The sequence below is a fragment of the Alligator sinensis genome, unplaced genomic scaffold, assembly GCF_000455745.1.
Source record: "Alligator sinensis unplaced genomic scaffold, ASM45574v1 scaffold607_1, whole genome shotgun sequence".
NCBI classification, from domain to species: Eukaryota; Metazoa; Chordata; order Crocodylia; family Alligatoridae; genus Alligator; species Alligator sinensis.
Genome location: NW_005841935.1, coordinates 1,134,542 through 1,149,903, shown reverse-complemented (window position 1 = coordinate 1,149,903; position 15,362 = coordinate 1,134,542). Strand labels below are relative to the sequence as shown.

The 15,362-nt window shown below is 45.7% G+C and overlaps 2 protein-coding genes across 8 annotated transcripts in view; one reads left to right on the top strand and one right to left on the bottom strand.

Moving 5' to 3' along the window:
- Positions 1-15,362, top strand: part of TMOD1 (tropomodulin 1) — a 91,251-nt gene that overhangs the window by 14,712 nt on the left and 61,177 nt on the right. For all 7 annotated transcript variants that reach the window (XM_006019658.2, XM_014518012.2, XM_014518016.2 and 4 more), the window contains one exon: positions 12,708-12,872. In XM_006019658.2, the coding sequence (XP_006019720.1) occupies positions 12,753-12,872 (120 nt within the window). In that variant the 5' untranslated portion in view covers positions 12,708-12,752. Of the gene's footprint in view, positions 1-12,707; positions 12,873-15,362 lie in introns of those variants that run through there.
- The window catches only part of TSTD2 (thiosulfate sulfurtransferase like domain containing 2), an 87,894-nt gene continuing 85,465 nt past the window's right edge, over positions 12,934-15,362 (bottom strand). Inside the window, exon 13 of the mRNA XM_025199059.1 lies at positions 12,934-13,072. The gene's annotated coding sequence lies outside the window, so the exon portion shown is untranslated. The remainder of the gene's footprint in view (positions 13,073-15,362) is intronic.

Sequence of the window (15,362 nt, the reverse complement as noted above, 5' to 3'; positions counted from 1 at the left end):
TCCCCACATATCTAAAAAAGGACTTTTTATTGTCCTTGATACTCAAAGCTAGTTAGAGTTCCATCACAGCCTTGGCTTTCCTGGTTCGCTCCCTGTAGGTCCGGACCAGTGCAGAGTATTTCTCCTTGGAGGTGGATCCAGTCCTCCATCCTTTGTAGGTCTTTCTTTTTAGATGCAAGAGGTCCACTAGTTCCGTGGAGAGCCAAGGGGGCTGCTGTGCCCTTTTTCTGCCTTACCTCTGAGACAGGATAGACTTTGCTTGCGCATCCAGGATTGCTCCCTTGAGGAGCATCCACTCATCCTGAACTCCCCTCCCCTTTGTGCTGTGGCCCTTTGGGGCCTCACTGACAAGCCTCCTTAGCTTGTCAAAGTCAGCTTTCCTGAAGTCAAGGACTTCTGTACTGCTGACTGACTTGCCAGCTTTATGGTTGATGGTGAAGGTGATCAGCTCATGGTCACTGTCACCCAGCTTCCCTTAGATCATTAGGTCGCTGATTAGGTCTCCCACCGTTGCCAGTACGAGGTCGAGCAGTGCTTTACCTCTTGTTGGCCTGTAGATTTCCTGCGTCGGATAGAGCTCGTCCATGCATGAGAGAAAGCTTTGCAACCGCTTGGATTTGGCCGAGTGCTCTTCCCACAAGATGTCTGGGTAGTTGAAGTCTCCCATGATAACCATGCACTGGGAGCGTGCGGCCTCAGCCAATTCCCTGGCAAACTCCTGGTCAAGGTCTTAATCCTGGGTAGGGGGTCTGTAGTAGACTCCCACCATTGTGTCCCCTGTGCTGTGTTCCCCACAGATTTTAACCCAGAGGGTCTCTAAGGTTAAAGGAGCTGGGATAAGAGATATGGTGGGAATACAAAAAGGAAAGTTCTGACTGTCTAGTATGAGGCTGTGATGTGTGGAGTTATGCTTACTGTCCGCAGGTTGTAAGGCAGAATGGAGAGTGTTTAGTATTTCCCATACTTCTGGGATTTCCTGATTTGCCAATGTCCTTTAGAATTGTTATAGGGATATAAACATTGTTTAAAAAAATATCCATTTAAACTCCTCTACTTATATTGGTTAAACAGTTAACTGATAAAACAGTAGCTCAGACACAGCAGCTGTTGGAAGCCCCTCAGAAGGCCCTTCGAGGGGGCGGGGAATGTGTGAATACCTTCAAGTGTTGGGTATAAGTTGTTACATTGGCCCAGGGATTGCAGGAGGGAACAGCAGATCAGTAAGCTAAGAAGGCTGTCTGAATAAGAAGGCTTTCTGAATAAACAAGCTTCATCATTTTATAAGTTTAACTCCTAGGTCTTTTGAGAATAACACAGGGAGGAAGCAGTGGCAAGCCCAGACAGATAACAGCCCACCTGAAGCTCCAGGCTGGGAGGGAGGGAGCACCTGTGAACAAGTAGCAAATTTTTTAATTGAGGAGTCAGGCTGCCTGTTTTCCTCTTTATCCTCATAAGCTATGGGTAGAAGTTCCCCCTCATCCTTCCCCCTCCCCTACTCCTTGATTATCCCTCCTGCCTGACTTGCCACTTGCTTGTTCCTGCTGGGACACTGCCTGGCTTCCCTTCTCCCACTTCCCTGCCAGACTGTGCCCCACCCCACACTAAACAATAACCAGTAAATTAACCAGTTGTCAATGCACTTATTGGTCTACAAGTATGTTAGCAACAAAAGGAAGGGCAGGGAAAGTGTGAGTTCCTTACTGAATGGGGGAGACAACCTAGTGACAGATTATGAGAAAAAGGCTGAAGTACTCAATGCCTTTTTTACCTTGGTTTTCACAGGTAAGGTTACCTCCCAGACTACTGCACCAGGCAGCACAGTTTGGGGAGAAGATGAGCAGCCCTCAGTGGTAGGGACAGCTTAGGGACTATTTAGAAAAGCTGAATATGTACAAGTCAATGGGGCTAGATGTAATGTATCCAAGGGTGCTGAGGGAGTAGGTTTATGTGATTGTAGACCCACTGGCCATTATCTTTGAAAACTCATGGCAATCGGGGAAGGTCCCAGATGACTGGATAAGGGCAAATATAGTGCCCATCTTTAAGAAAGGGAAGGAGTAGGATCCAGGGAACTACGGACCAGTCAGCCTCACCTCAGTCCCTGGAAAAATCATGGAGCACATCCTCAAGGAATCCATTTATAAGCACTTGGAGGAGGAGAAAGTGATCAGGAACAGTCCACATGGGTTCACCAAGGGCAAATGTTGCCTGACCAACCTGATTTCCTTCTATGATGAGATAACTGGCTCTGTGGATGTGGGGAGAGCAGTGGACATGATATACCTTGGCTTCAGCAAGGCTTTTCATATAGTCTCCTACAGCATTCTTTCAAGCAAGCTAAGAATGCATGGGTTGGATGAATGGACTATAAGGTGGATAAAAAGCTGACTGGATCATTGGACTCGGTAGTAATCAATGGCTTGATGGCTATCTGGCTGCTGGTATCAAGTGGAGTGCCCAGGAGTCAGTCCTGGGGCAGATTTTGTTCAATATTTTCACTAATGATCTGGAAGTTGGGATGAATTGCATCCTCAGTACATTTGTGGATGACACCAAGTTGGGGGGTGTAGTAGGGTAAGGCTAGGATTCAGAGTGACCTGAACAAATTGGAGGACTGGACCAAAATAAATTTCATGAGCTTCAACAAGGGTAAGTGTAAAGTCCTGCACTTAGGATGGAAGAATCCCATGCAGCGGATCTCCAGCCAGATGACGTTACCTCAGCAGCATCCCTGTAGCAACTGCTGGGTCTACCCCTTAGAGGCCTGCTCTTATACTAAGACTGCTTAGCCCTGCTCCAATCAGGCAGCCTCCTGGCTGTCATGTGACCACCTGATTGGCTCTGCCATCACATGCAGGCTGCCTCACAGACTGCTCAAGCCCTTAAAGTGGCAGGCACCCCAAAGGTGGTCCTGGGGGGCGCTGCTACCACAAAGGGAAGGACCGAGGTCCTCCACAGCTCAGGGACCACTCTGCCTGATGGCAGCTTGCCCCCTGGCCGCAGGAGAGTCAGGTAGGCTCTGGGGTGAAAAAAAAAAGGATTGTGCCCCTCACTGCTTTGTTTTTTCTCTCACAAAGCCTGCCCACGGCACTGGGGGAGTCGGAAGGAGGCGGATGAGCTGAAAGGGCCCATCACTGGTGGCCCATCACTGTGATGTAATGGAAATCCCTAAATTGAAACAGTGGTTTTTTAATCGACACAATTAAAAACCCACCGTTTCAATTTAGGGAGAACTAAACCCTTGTCATATGTACAAGCAGCCAGTATGTTCTCACCTGGAAATCAAGTCAGGTCATTAGTCATAATCCCAGGCTTATTGCAGGCATGCCTCAATTCCTAGGTGCTAAACTTGTATTCTTTTCATGACATACTGTCATACATTGGCAGAAATTATTGTTCTTGTCACCTTTAAACAAGAACCCATCTTGCACATATAGGTCATCCCCCAGAAGGGAAAGACTTCCTGGGAGCAATTGTTATTTGTGATCTGGCCACACCTGGAGTACAAATCATATGTATGATTCCAATTCTGTGCTTTTTCATATTGCCTGAAAATTTCCTTTGGAGACAGAGAGGTATTGTTGTGTGTTAATAAATTCTCTCTCCTGTTCTATGGAGCCACATGGTGTACCTTGCTCAAAGTATTCCCGGTTATCTCTCGCTAGTAGTGACTTTTGTGGACAGTACCTGATGCTCACATCCTAGTGCTGAAGTCTCAATAACATGCACTGCTGTTGCTTTGAACTTGGGAGTGGCTTCTTCATAATGCTTTCCAGTGGCTTGTGATTAAAATGCACATCCACCATCCATCCAACATTGAACTGGTAGAATTGCTTCATTCCAAAGAATATAGTACTCTTGGATCCTCTGCTGCACCTGGATCTTTGGGTGGTGGCTGTGGCTAAGGAGTGCCTTTTACCAACTCCAGATGGTTCAGATACTACGTCCTCAGTAGTGGGCAATGGATAATGACTCTTGTTTCAATTTTCTGTTATGAAGTTTTGGATCTGTACAAATCTTCAGTTGCCACATAGCACTTTGCAGCCTGGAAGTGACAAGATCCAGCTGGTGCTAATTGCCACTGATTTGTAATGATGCCCCTTATTAGGCTTGTTAGTTCCTTTTTGGGTGGCTCAACCAGGACTAGCAGTACTGTGTTGTTTTGGCAGTTGTAAAAGCTGTACAAAGGGTCTATTTCTCATTTTAGTTTATGCTCTTAGTGTCTCACTCCCTTAAATACATTTTTATATTCTGTTAAAACAGGGGCTGGCAACCTATGGCTTGTGGGCTGGATCTAGCCTGTGGAGCCATTGGACCCAGCCTGCAGATATGGGGTTTTAGCAGTGTTTGATGGCAATGAGTTTTGGCCACAGGGTCTCTCCCTGTGTTGTCGTGGAGAGAACTGACAGCTGCAGGAGCTCTTCCCATGGCAGCATGGAGAGAATTGCTGGCTGGTGGTCCTAGCACTGGCCCTTCTGCCAGCTTCTGACCCAAAGTCGGTCATTCTGGTACATAGCTGGAAAAGGTTACCTACTGCTGTGTTTAAAACCTCAAACAAGGACTGTGGCACATTTCCTCCTTCCTGTTTTATGTAGAGGGTATTCTGGTGGTACACTGAGATCAGATCCATGCCTTGTGCTGCTCAGCTGCCCAACAGTAGATGGCACTCTTCAGTGTCAACCACTATGGATTCCCAATAATATTATTTTCTGTTCTGTGGATTTTTTTTTATTGACAGTCTGCATTCACTCTCTGGTTTTAGAGTTGTCCATTGCCAGCACCTGTTCACATTCCTCCAATCTTTCATTACTGCTGAGCAGTTCTGCAGGAATTATATTGCAGCTGGCTCCACAATCTAGCTAGAATCTGACTGGTTGCTTGATCTACTAACACAGGGGTATCAAACTCATCTGGCTCCATGGGCTGGATAAGTGGCATGACAGTGGTTCACAGGCTGGATCAGGCCCATGGACCTGCTCCCTCCCTCTGCATGCTGGATCTGGTTCCCACTGATCTGGGATCTGTACCACACATGGCACCCTTTCCAGCCAGTCTGAGTGCTGCACGTGGTGTAGATCCCAGACTGGCCAGGGCAGGTGCTGCACATCCTGGACCTTACAAATAGGGCAATACACTCAGCCACTACAGTCAAGTATCAGACCCAGGGGCAGCACTGGAGGCTGGCTGTGTGGGCTGGATCTGGCCCACGGGCTATACCTTTGACACCCTTGAACTAATATGATTGCAAATATGGCAGATGGTTGTTGCATCAGGTCTGGGCCTTCTGCTGGCACTAGTACCCTCTGGCTGCCACTGTATTTGAGGTGATTTGGCTCTCTATGCTACCCTTTCCTTTTGCCTGCTATGACTTATGGCATTAATTACAACAAATTTAGGATACAGCTCTCAGATAGGTGGCAGCCTAATGATGAAAAAGGAAAAAATAGCTTAAGTGCCTATCTAGCCTATCAAAATAAGAGCTGGGGGAGAAGCTCCAGGTTAATGTCTTATCTACAGCTCTGTGGGCCTGCAGCCTGTTTTCATCTCACTCTCTCTTGGGCCTCCACCTGCCCACTCTCAGCTTCAGGGCCTTAGCTGCCCCATATCAGTCCATGGAGGCGGCAGTATAGTGTGGTGGGTGGCAGCACTCCATCCCTGCCCACCTGCGTGTACCCCCTAGGACCTTTCCAAGTACTCCTAGACCAGGGGTGGACAAAATGCAGGCCACGGGCCGGATGTGGCCCGCCAGGCCATTCTGTCCGGCCTGCAGGGCCCCTAAAACATTTAGAAAATTAATATTTATCTGGCCCTGGCTGCCTGTCATGCGGCCCTCAATGGCCTGCCAAAACTCAGTAAGCGGCCCTCTGCCCGAAATAATTGCCCACCCCTGCCCTAGACGTACACATCCCCCCAGTTGACAACCCCCGATATATGCAGTTATCCACTTACAAATGCAGGACTTTGCATTTGCCCTTGTTGAATTTCATGTGATTAATTACAAATTATATGTGGATGTTGATTTGTCTTCCATTCTGCATCATAATTATTTATTCCCTTTTTTGGATCCTGATTTCAGATTTTTATTTTTTATTTTTTTTAAAGGCTGTGTCTTTTTACAGTCTCACTTTTTTTTTTCTTAGGGTGTCAGGGGCCCTACCAGGCAGCCCTGTCTGGGCTAATTGCCTAGTGGGCCACACCCACCCAAGGCTTCAACTGACAGGCCTAACTTAGCTAATGACTCCAGCGAGCCATGGTCTGGGCCACCTGACTGACTGCTGGGAGAACAGCTTTCTCCATTTAGCTCCAGCTGTGGCAGCAGACTCCAGGGCAGCCAACAGGTCCTGCTGACACTAGTACTATAGTACTGCTTGTTTCCTGACTCTGTTCACGGACTCTAACTTCTGGATTTTCTGTCACGTTTGATAATTCAGCCTCTTACCGATTCATCTTGTGATTTGGACCTCGGCCCTGGATTTCTCCTGTATTTGGTAACATGCTATCTGTTTTTTAACCCTGGATTTGGCCTGTGTTTCAGACTCTTGCCCTCCTCTGGTGACCCTATGTGGTCCATTATATTGGACTACAGTACTCATCAAATGCCATCATCAGCAGTTCTAACATATTGTGCCCTTTAGGTAAAAATGTTTCACTTCTCTGCCCTTTATTCCAATGAGGTAAAGGAAAAGGTTGTACAGCTGGGTGAAGGAGACACAAGTCCTGTTTCTGACTAGGCAGCTACTCCAAATAGAGCCACCACATTTAATGGTTTTTATATTGTGGTTTAGTAAATGACTTGGTACCTGTGCTGGATGGGAAATATTCTTAATTATGCAAATAGAGTTGTTAATCCCAATTAAGGATCTTGCTGTGAAAGGGGTGGAACCTCAGCTCTCATTAACCATAAACCTGCAGCCTGGCTCTAGTTAGCAAAATATAATTAACTAGCAATAAACGACAGACACGATATAAAGGGGTAACAATATTATGTAAACAACAGCAATGTAAACAACAACCAGTCAACAAACCCCAATATCAATAACAATACCAGTAGCAGTATCCAATATCAATATTAATAGAAGCCAAATCAATACAGTGCTATCCCAGAGAAGGCACTAGAGAGCATGTACAGTTTCTTATATGCTTGCTGCCTATAATCGCTGTAGCAGCGCTTCTCACACATTCGCCCAGATTCACAGCAGCAATAACCCAGGCATTCTGCAGGCATTCACCAGGCATACTGCAAGTACTCAGTAAGCACTACAGAGGCATCAGTCCCCTGGATCCTCACCCTGCACACACACCCGCAAGCACATGGAGAAGAGTTTGGCCTCTCAGGTTCTCACTCACACTCCCATGGAGTTACAATCTCCTGCCACTCTCTCACCAAATATACTAGTTGCAATCACACACTGTACTATGCCAGCCTTTGGCCTTCCAGGCCTCCAACCACAGTGTTCCCATCAATCACACCACCTCTGTCAATCACACACTTTAGACCAATCATCCTCACAGAGGTGCTGTCAATCATCCAAATGCCAATTACATCACTGCTCACCTCGGAAAAGGTGACAGTTACTAACTCGGCATTTGGCACCAATGAAGTTATACAACACAGAACATATTGGGCATGCTTATACCTCAAAACTAGGTCATTACCTCATCATAGGTGGGAAGCTCATCTTCTCTGGAACCGTCTGGTCCTTGAACTCACAGAGCATGTGCGGCGCTACGTTGACTACAGGCAGTCCTCAACTTACAACGTTTTGAGTGACAACATTTTGCACTTACAACATTTATAAATTGACACCGTTTCAACTTTCTGACATCAGTTTCAACTTTACAACATTTGATCTGATGCCAAGCCACGCCAGTGAACAAGTTCGCTGTGTCACCCGTCTCCTTGGAGAACATCTGTCCAAACTTCATTGGATATTTTCTTTAAGAAAGCAGACAAGACTCCTGAGAAGACTCCAGCCAAGAACCCTTCAAAAAGTCCAACCAGGAGCCCTTCAAAATGTCCAGCAGTCTCCTCAAAGTCTCCTCTTCTGACTTTCCTAATATTTGTGCATGTAAAATTACACTTAAGAGTATTGAACCCATGTGACCAACAGCTGCCATATTTATATTATTTTGGAGATTAAAAAAAAGAAGTAGTTAGGGATTAGAAAGGTGAAGGCTGCTTGCTAGGTTGTCAGAGACCATAGGCACAGCCCAGCACAGGCAGAAGACAGTGCTGAATAGGGGCTTAACATGAGGTGTAGAGTCTATTGTGAAGCTGAGAGCCATCAGATGGCGCATACCCTGCTGAGCCATGTTGGGAGCATTCTAGAATCAGCTGTATTTGCTCCACTGGCAGTGCAACAATGAGGCATTTGGTGGCAACATAAGGGTGAAAAATCTAGTGCCATAGGTTTTGAACCTTTGGACTCAGAGTTGACTGCCCTTAAGGAAGCTGCATAAGTGACTTGCTTACATGCACCAACTGAGATGCTGAAAGGAGCACTTCTGGAAACCAGATCTGTCTTGAGTATCTCAGGTTGGACACCCACAAAGAGCCCATTGCTGCTAGCAAGGAATGCTGGTATGTCATGGTTTAGCATCTTGCATTCTTCAGTGGGAAACTCATGCATCCTCTCCCATGATGCTGCCATATTCTGGATGGGCTGGTTAACTTGCTGTCTTGGTGTACAGACTGCCCATGGACTATCCTGTATAGAAGGCACACCAGCGCTGCTTTTGTTATACTAGCACATATAAGGGGATTAGGGAAGATGCATCCTTACACGTAGCTCTGACTTGGAGGTAGCAACACTAGCTCCTGCTGGCATGAGACTTGAGTCATGCATGCCTCAGTAGGCTCCACACCTGTCCCCAGCAGTCAGAGCTGCTGAAGAGTATCTTGCTGTCTCATGACCTATCTACTCTGCAGTGTAGGGCATACCTCCATTCTAAATTTCCAACCAGCAAAGGCATGAAGATTGCCACGCTAAAGCAGTGCACGCTCAAAGATGAGGCAATCTGAAACTGTTCCAGGAGAATATAAATTTGTAAGATTAGTTTATTCAGTTTACTGCATCCAGGCTGTTGCACCTGTCACTCTGCAGTTCTAGCTACTTTCACAGTTGTTGAAGAAAAAAGTAAGAATGAAATACAAAATACAACCTGATCCTGGGAAACGTGTAAAGTTCTTGTCTCCTGTTAACTCAGTGCCTCCAAAGGCTTGGCCTATGACTGCCCCTTCAACCACACTGGATATGAATATTATAATGCAAAGAAATTGCATTTAATCACTCCTAAGCCTGTCCCTTCCTCTAGGGCTGAAAAGGACCAGCACTGCAGTAAACCTGAAAGGTTAAAATTACAGGGTTGGAATGGGATAAAGGTACCAGCAAGGAGCCTCCAGGAAGGATGTTCTTGTATTGTCCCCTCCTGTTTGGGCTGGGGGCTGTAAGGCAGCAGTGATGTGATTATGGATGGAGAAATGTTTTAGCTGTGGCAATGTGCCAGTTATTTGACATTGTAAATACTACTTATGGAACAATGGAGATTTAGGAGTACTGGAATCTGAAGCTGTTCCATATACCCAAATGTCAGGCCCAGGAAATGCAGTTATAGTTATAGCTTCCTTATTCTAACTTCCCAGTAGCATTATCTCTGACCCTGATATTCCTGCTTTAGTTCAGTGTTCTAGGAGAAATCACTCCTGGTACAAGTTTGCCCTTCCTGCATCAATCCTGAACTATAACTGTCATGTCTGGTAAATTGTGCATATGCTAAAAATGGGACTTTGTGAGGGACATGATACTCCAGGGGCACATGGATTTTGAGCAAGGGAACTAGAAGTTATAGCTGAATTGTGACTACAAAAATGGGAAGCAAAGTGTATGACCAACTGACGGCTTTTTAATTTAAGGGCATGCTGTCAAATGCTACAGGTTTTAATGTGTCCTTTTGTCACTGAACTAAAGATTATTTTCCTAATTGAAGTCGGCAGCTGTGATACAGGAAGTATCAATATAAGATAACTTATTAGTTCACAGAAGATGTATTGGCAGTGTAAAACATCTTGAAAGTGCATGGTTTGTCCTTTATAGGTGAGACCTAATTGGAGAAGTCTGATGCAAGGGCAGAACTGTAAAGCTTAAGGGAAAATGTGAAGAAATTCTAAAATGGGCTTTTAGAGAGATGGAAGATTTCCAGTTTGTTGAAAAGGAGAAAGTATTCAAAAATGCACATTTGTCTGTTCATTTTATACAAATATTACATTAGACAATGGCAAGAAAATAGTTTTTGGGAACCTGAAAGCAGAGGAAAAGTCATGGTCAATATGTTTGAAGACTTTTATTTTCCCTAAGAAATGTGCGAAAGGACTTTGGTGCATAGAATACTTTATGTAATAAAGTGACCTTTCCAAATGAAAAATGTGGTGTTCTAGATCATGGCTACCTTTGAAAAAAAGGTTTTAAAAGAACCTGACTTCAATATTACCTATTATTATTTCCTTGTAAATATATCAATTGCTGCACTTGGCAATGAAGTTTTATATTGTAGAATGCATGGTAAAAATCCAGACTCATAATTGATTTGAGTCATGTGGTCAGTCAGTTTCTACTATGGTGCCTTGGGGACCTATATTGGCACCTAGAATTACATTAAATAGTTGACTTGTAATGATGCAGATACTTGCACGATGAGGGCACGTATCATTTCAATGACTTACGTAACTGACACGATGAGCTAATTTGGAGATATTTAGGCCTTGTACAGATGTCCAGTTTCTCCTGGGGGAGTTGCTGCTCTCCCAGAGAGCAGATGTTCAGGCTTTTTCTCTCAGAGTAAAAATAGCAGCTGCAGGAGAAAAATAACCTGGGAACAACCAGGGTTAAATCACTCCTGGGAGAGCAAATGTCTGTACATACTGAGTGTGTCACCTGCAGGACTCTGAGCAGGGAACAGAACACCCTCCCTCCCACCCCCTTCACAATCTCTACATTGTGCTACAGGGAAACACAGCTGACCTTGAGCAGTTTGGGTCAGCCAGTCAGGGCTACCCTATGTACTGTTGCCATCTGTTGACAGACAGACTAAGGGAACCTGCAAAGCATGCTGAGATGTGCACAGCCCTCTCTCCACCCAGCTGCACAATGTCAGAACTGCAATCTCTCCACTTTTTAGGACCTCGGCATTTGAATGTCTATATACGTGGCTCTAGGTATGTTTTTTTCTACCAGGAGAACAAACCTGGGAGAATTCTCTCAGATTATTTTAATGTATGTGCACAGCCTTAGTATGTGAAACCAGTATGGATAAGAAGTAAATAATGGCTTCTTCTGGATAGCTATCTCTGTCTCCCATTCAGAATGTTAATTTAAAAGGAAAAGAAGAAACATGTCTGAGATTCATGGCCATGGTGATTGTCAGGATTCACAGTAAGTCCAACAATGCAGCAAACACCTGATTTTTTTCTGCCTTTTTCAGGCCAAACTTATATAGAGCATTACTTTCAGTAGGGTGACTTGCAAAGGAAAGTATTACTCATTGTTTGTAAGAGGGCCAGAGTTGGATCCATGCTGACTCATTGTTTTGGTGAAACTCATGATTTATTGTCCTTCAAGAAAAATGTTGAATAAATCAAAATTTGATTACTATATAGTTTTCTGCTTAGTTACTGCTGATATCAGTCCCTAACGATGATCCTAATGCAAAGCCTAATGCTGTCCCAATGTAAATCTGTGGCAGGATGAACACTAGACCTCAGTGTCTGAGCTCTGGTTGCTTTATACCCTGTTACAGGGATGTACGTGGTAGCCGTGTTGGCCTGAGACAAAAAGAAATGCAAAACTCTTAAAACTCTTGGTTCAGAGATGATGCTTTTATTGTTACACCTCCCTGCCTTTATTTTTTAATTTTATTTTTTTTAAATTTTGTTTATGCCTCCTTGCTTTTCTGTTATCTGACACCACCAGGGAAGGAATCCTGCCTTAACTGCACATCAAAGAGCAAATCACACAAAGGAACTATCTTGGACCCAGGGAAACATACATCCATCTTCAGCTTCCTCTGTGCAAAATGAACTTAATTTTCTGCCTAAGGAGACTTTTACCATCTTTAATTTTCCCTCAGCCTGAAGAAGGGTGTGTGCGCCTGAAAGTTTGCAAGAAAAGATATTTCTTTTGTGATTTTTTAGTTGGTCTAATACAAGCCATCATCTCTGGACCAGGAGTTTTAGAATTTTGCATTTCTTATACCCTTTTATACAAAAAACTAGAACTCTTGGTTCCAAAATGATACCTTTTATTAGACCAACCAGAAAATGGCAAGAAAATTGTCCTTTCATGCAAGCTTTCAGGATCAAAGTCCCTTCATCAGGCTCTGGGAAAAGTATAGATGGGACAAGATGGTAAAAAGTCCCCATAGGTAGGAAATAAACTTCATTTTTGCACAGAGAGACGAAGGGACTTTGACCCCGAAAGCTTGCAGAAAAGGACAATTTTCTTGCCATTTTCTGGTTGGTCTAATAAAAGGTATCATTTTGGAACCAAGAGTTCTAGTTTTTTGTATGTCTTTTTGTCTCAGACCAACACGGCTATCAAGTACACCCCTTATACCCTGTTACACATTTGTGAAGTGTTTTCAGTTTGTTAATAGCAGAAATTACGATAATCTGAATTCTCATTTTATGATGGGATGCTTCTTTTTCATTATAGGTCACCTTTCATTGTGGAAAGTGATATTTCAAGGACTTCTTTACAATGTCATACAGAAAGGAATTAGAAAAGTACCGAGATCTGGATGAGGACAAGATTCTTGGTGCCTTGACAGAAGAAGAACTCAGGGCTCTAGAGGATGAGTTGGAGGAGCTAGACCCCGATGTAAGTAGTTTTTACTTGACAGCTCGTAGATGGTGAAATCTGTGTAGTTCCAGCACAACTTGATTATATAATATTGGGGTGGATCTGTCACTGTTTACTTGTAAAGCCCTTAAACTCTCCTTCCATCTCTTGTTGAATTGATTTTCTCATTTCATTGACTGAGGTAAGTGGGAAATGTTAATTATCTGAATAAGGTGCTCCTGTAAAAGAAAAAAATGGATCATTCATGCTGTTTGCACATGATCTTGCATCCCAGAATGTCCTGGAATGCTTTTCTGAATAGGACAGCATGCAAAACCAAGGAAAGTATTGAACAGGAGTGTAGAGTTCTGATTTTAAAAAAGCAGCGCTCCTGGACCAGCTGCTTTCTGCTCTGATGAGTTAGAGGCCAACTTAGACTGAAGGCCTGGGTCTGTTACATCCCCACTCACGGGGTAGCCTCTAGCTGTGCGCACAGTAGGATTGTTTTCAGTGATATCATTCCAGAGTCCTTGCCCTGTGTAAGGGTGGTAGAATCCGACCCTAAATGCATGACTTATTTACAAACCCTCTAAGGCCTGTTCCCAAGAGCCCAGGAATTCCAAATCTCAAAAAGCTTGCTGGGTGTAGATCGGGGGCGGGCAATTATTTCAGGCAGAGGGCTGCATACTGAGTTTTGGCAAGCTGTCCAGGGCCACAAGGGTATCCCCACCCCCTCACAGGTGCCCCGCACCCTGGTCGTCATCTTGGTCGTCATCAAGATGACCAGAAGTCCTGCCCCCTAACCCCGACCTTTGCCACCAGAAGTCCCTCCCCTTGCCCCCAGAAGTATTTCTTTCGGCAAGGGGTTTTTCCAAATTGGAACCAGAAAAATACCAAATTATGTTCTAAAAAGCAAACATCTAAAACATACATTAATTTAATTTAAAAAAATATTTTTGTCTTGCTTTACATGCATTTGTGTAGTGTACATCGAGATGATTGCACAGCAGCTTAAAATTAACTATTATGCTTGTATACTGGGGGGGCGAGTATAGGTTTGTTGGGGACTGTGGGTGTGTGGGTATGTGGGGTGAGGGAGCATGTGGGTGTATGGTGGGGTGTGCATGTGGGACACCCTACGAACACACACACACACACACACACACACTGCCCCTGCATACACACCCCCCCGCCTCTGCGCGCGCGCACACACACACACACACACACACACACACACACACACACACGAACATACTCTGCCCCTGCCTGCGCACACATGGACGCGGATGCGCACACACACACACACACACATTCTGCCCCTTCCTACACACAAACACGCTCTGCCCCTGCCTGCAAAAACACACACTCTGACCCTGCCTACACCCCCCTCCCCCTGCATACATACATACACAAGCATACTCTTCCCCTGCCTGCACACACATACACTCTGTCCCTGCCTGCAAACACACAAACACAGGCACACTGCCCCTGCATATACACACACACACAAACATGCAGAAACACACTCTTCCCCTGCCAGCACACACACACTCTGCCTCTGCCTGCAAACACACACATACTCTGCCCCTGCATATACACACACAAACACACTCTGCCCGTTTGCAGATACACACACATTGTGCCCCTGCCCGCAAACACACACACACTCTGCCCCTGCATATCCACACACAAAACATACTCTGCCCTGTCTGCAGACACACACACACACACACACACACACACACACACACACACACACACACACACACTCTGCCTCCGTCTTCACACATTATACACACTGCCCCTGCCTACAAACACACTTTGCCCATGCCTGCACACACACACACTCTACCACCGCCTGCACATACACACACACACACACACACACTGCCCATGCCAGCACACACACACTCTGTCTGCCCCTGCCTACACAGACACACACACATGCAGTCTGCCCCTGCCTACACCCACACACACATGCACTCTACCACTGCCTGCACACACCCACCCCCACACACCCTGCCCCTGCCGACACCCACCCACACACACACTCCCCTTGCCTGCACCCACAGACACACTCTGCCCCTGCCTTTACACACACACATGCACACACACTCTGCCCCTGCCTACACATGCACACACACTCTGCTCCCATCTGCACACACACCTGCACACACTGACCCTGCCTGCACACAGGCACACACACTCTGCCCCTTTTTGGCTGGACACATACACACACTCTGCCCCTGCTTATGCGCACGCGCACACACTGCCCCTGCCTCCATACACACACACTGCCCCTGCCTACACCGCCCCCACCACACACACTCTCTGCCCCTGCCTGCACACACACACACACACACACACATATACCGGTGGGGCCCCACGCTCTCTTTCCTGTGATGCAGCTGGGAGGCACGTGGTGCTGGAGCAGGGTGGGGGCAGTTATCAGGGAAATGGCTGGGGTGGAGCGGGTCTGGTCTCTGCCTCCTGCTGCTGGCTCTCCCTGGGTCCTTCTGCTCTTGGCTT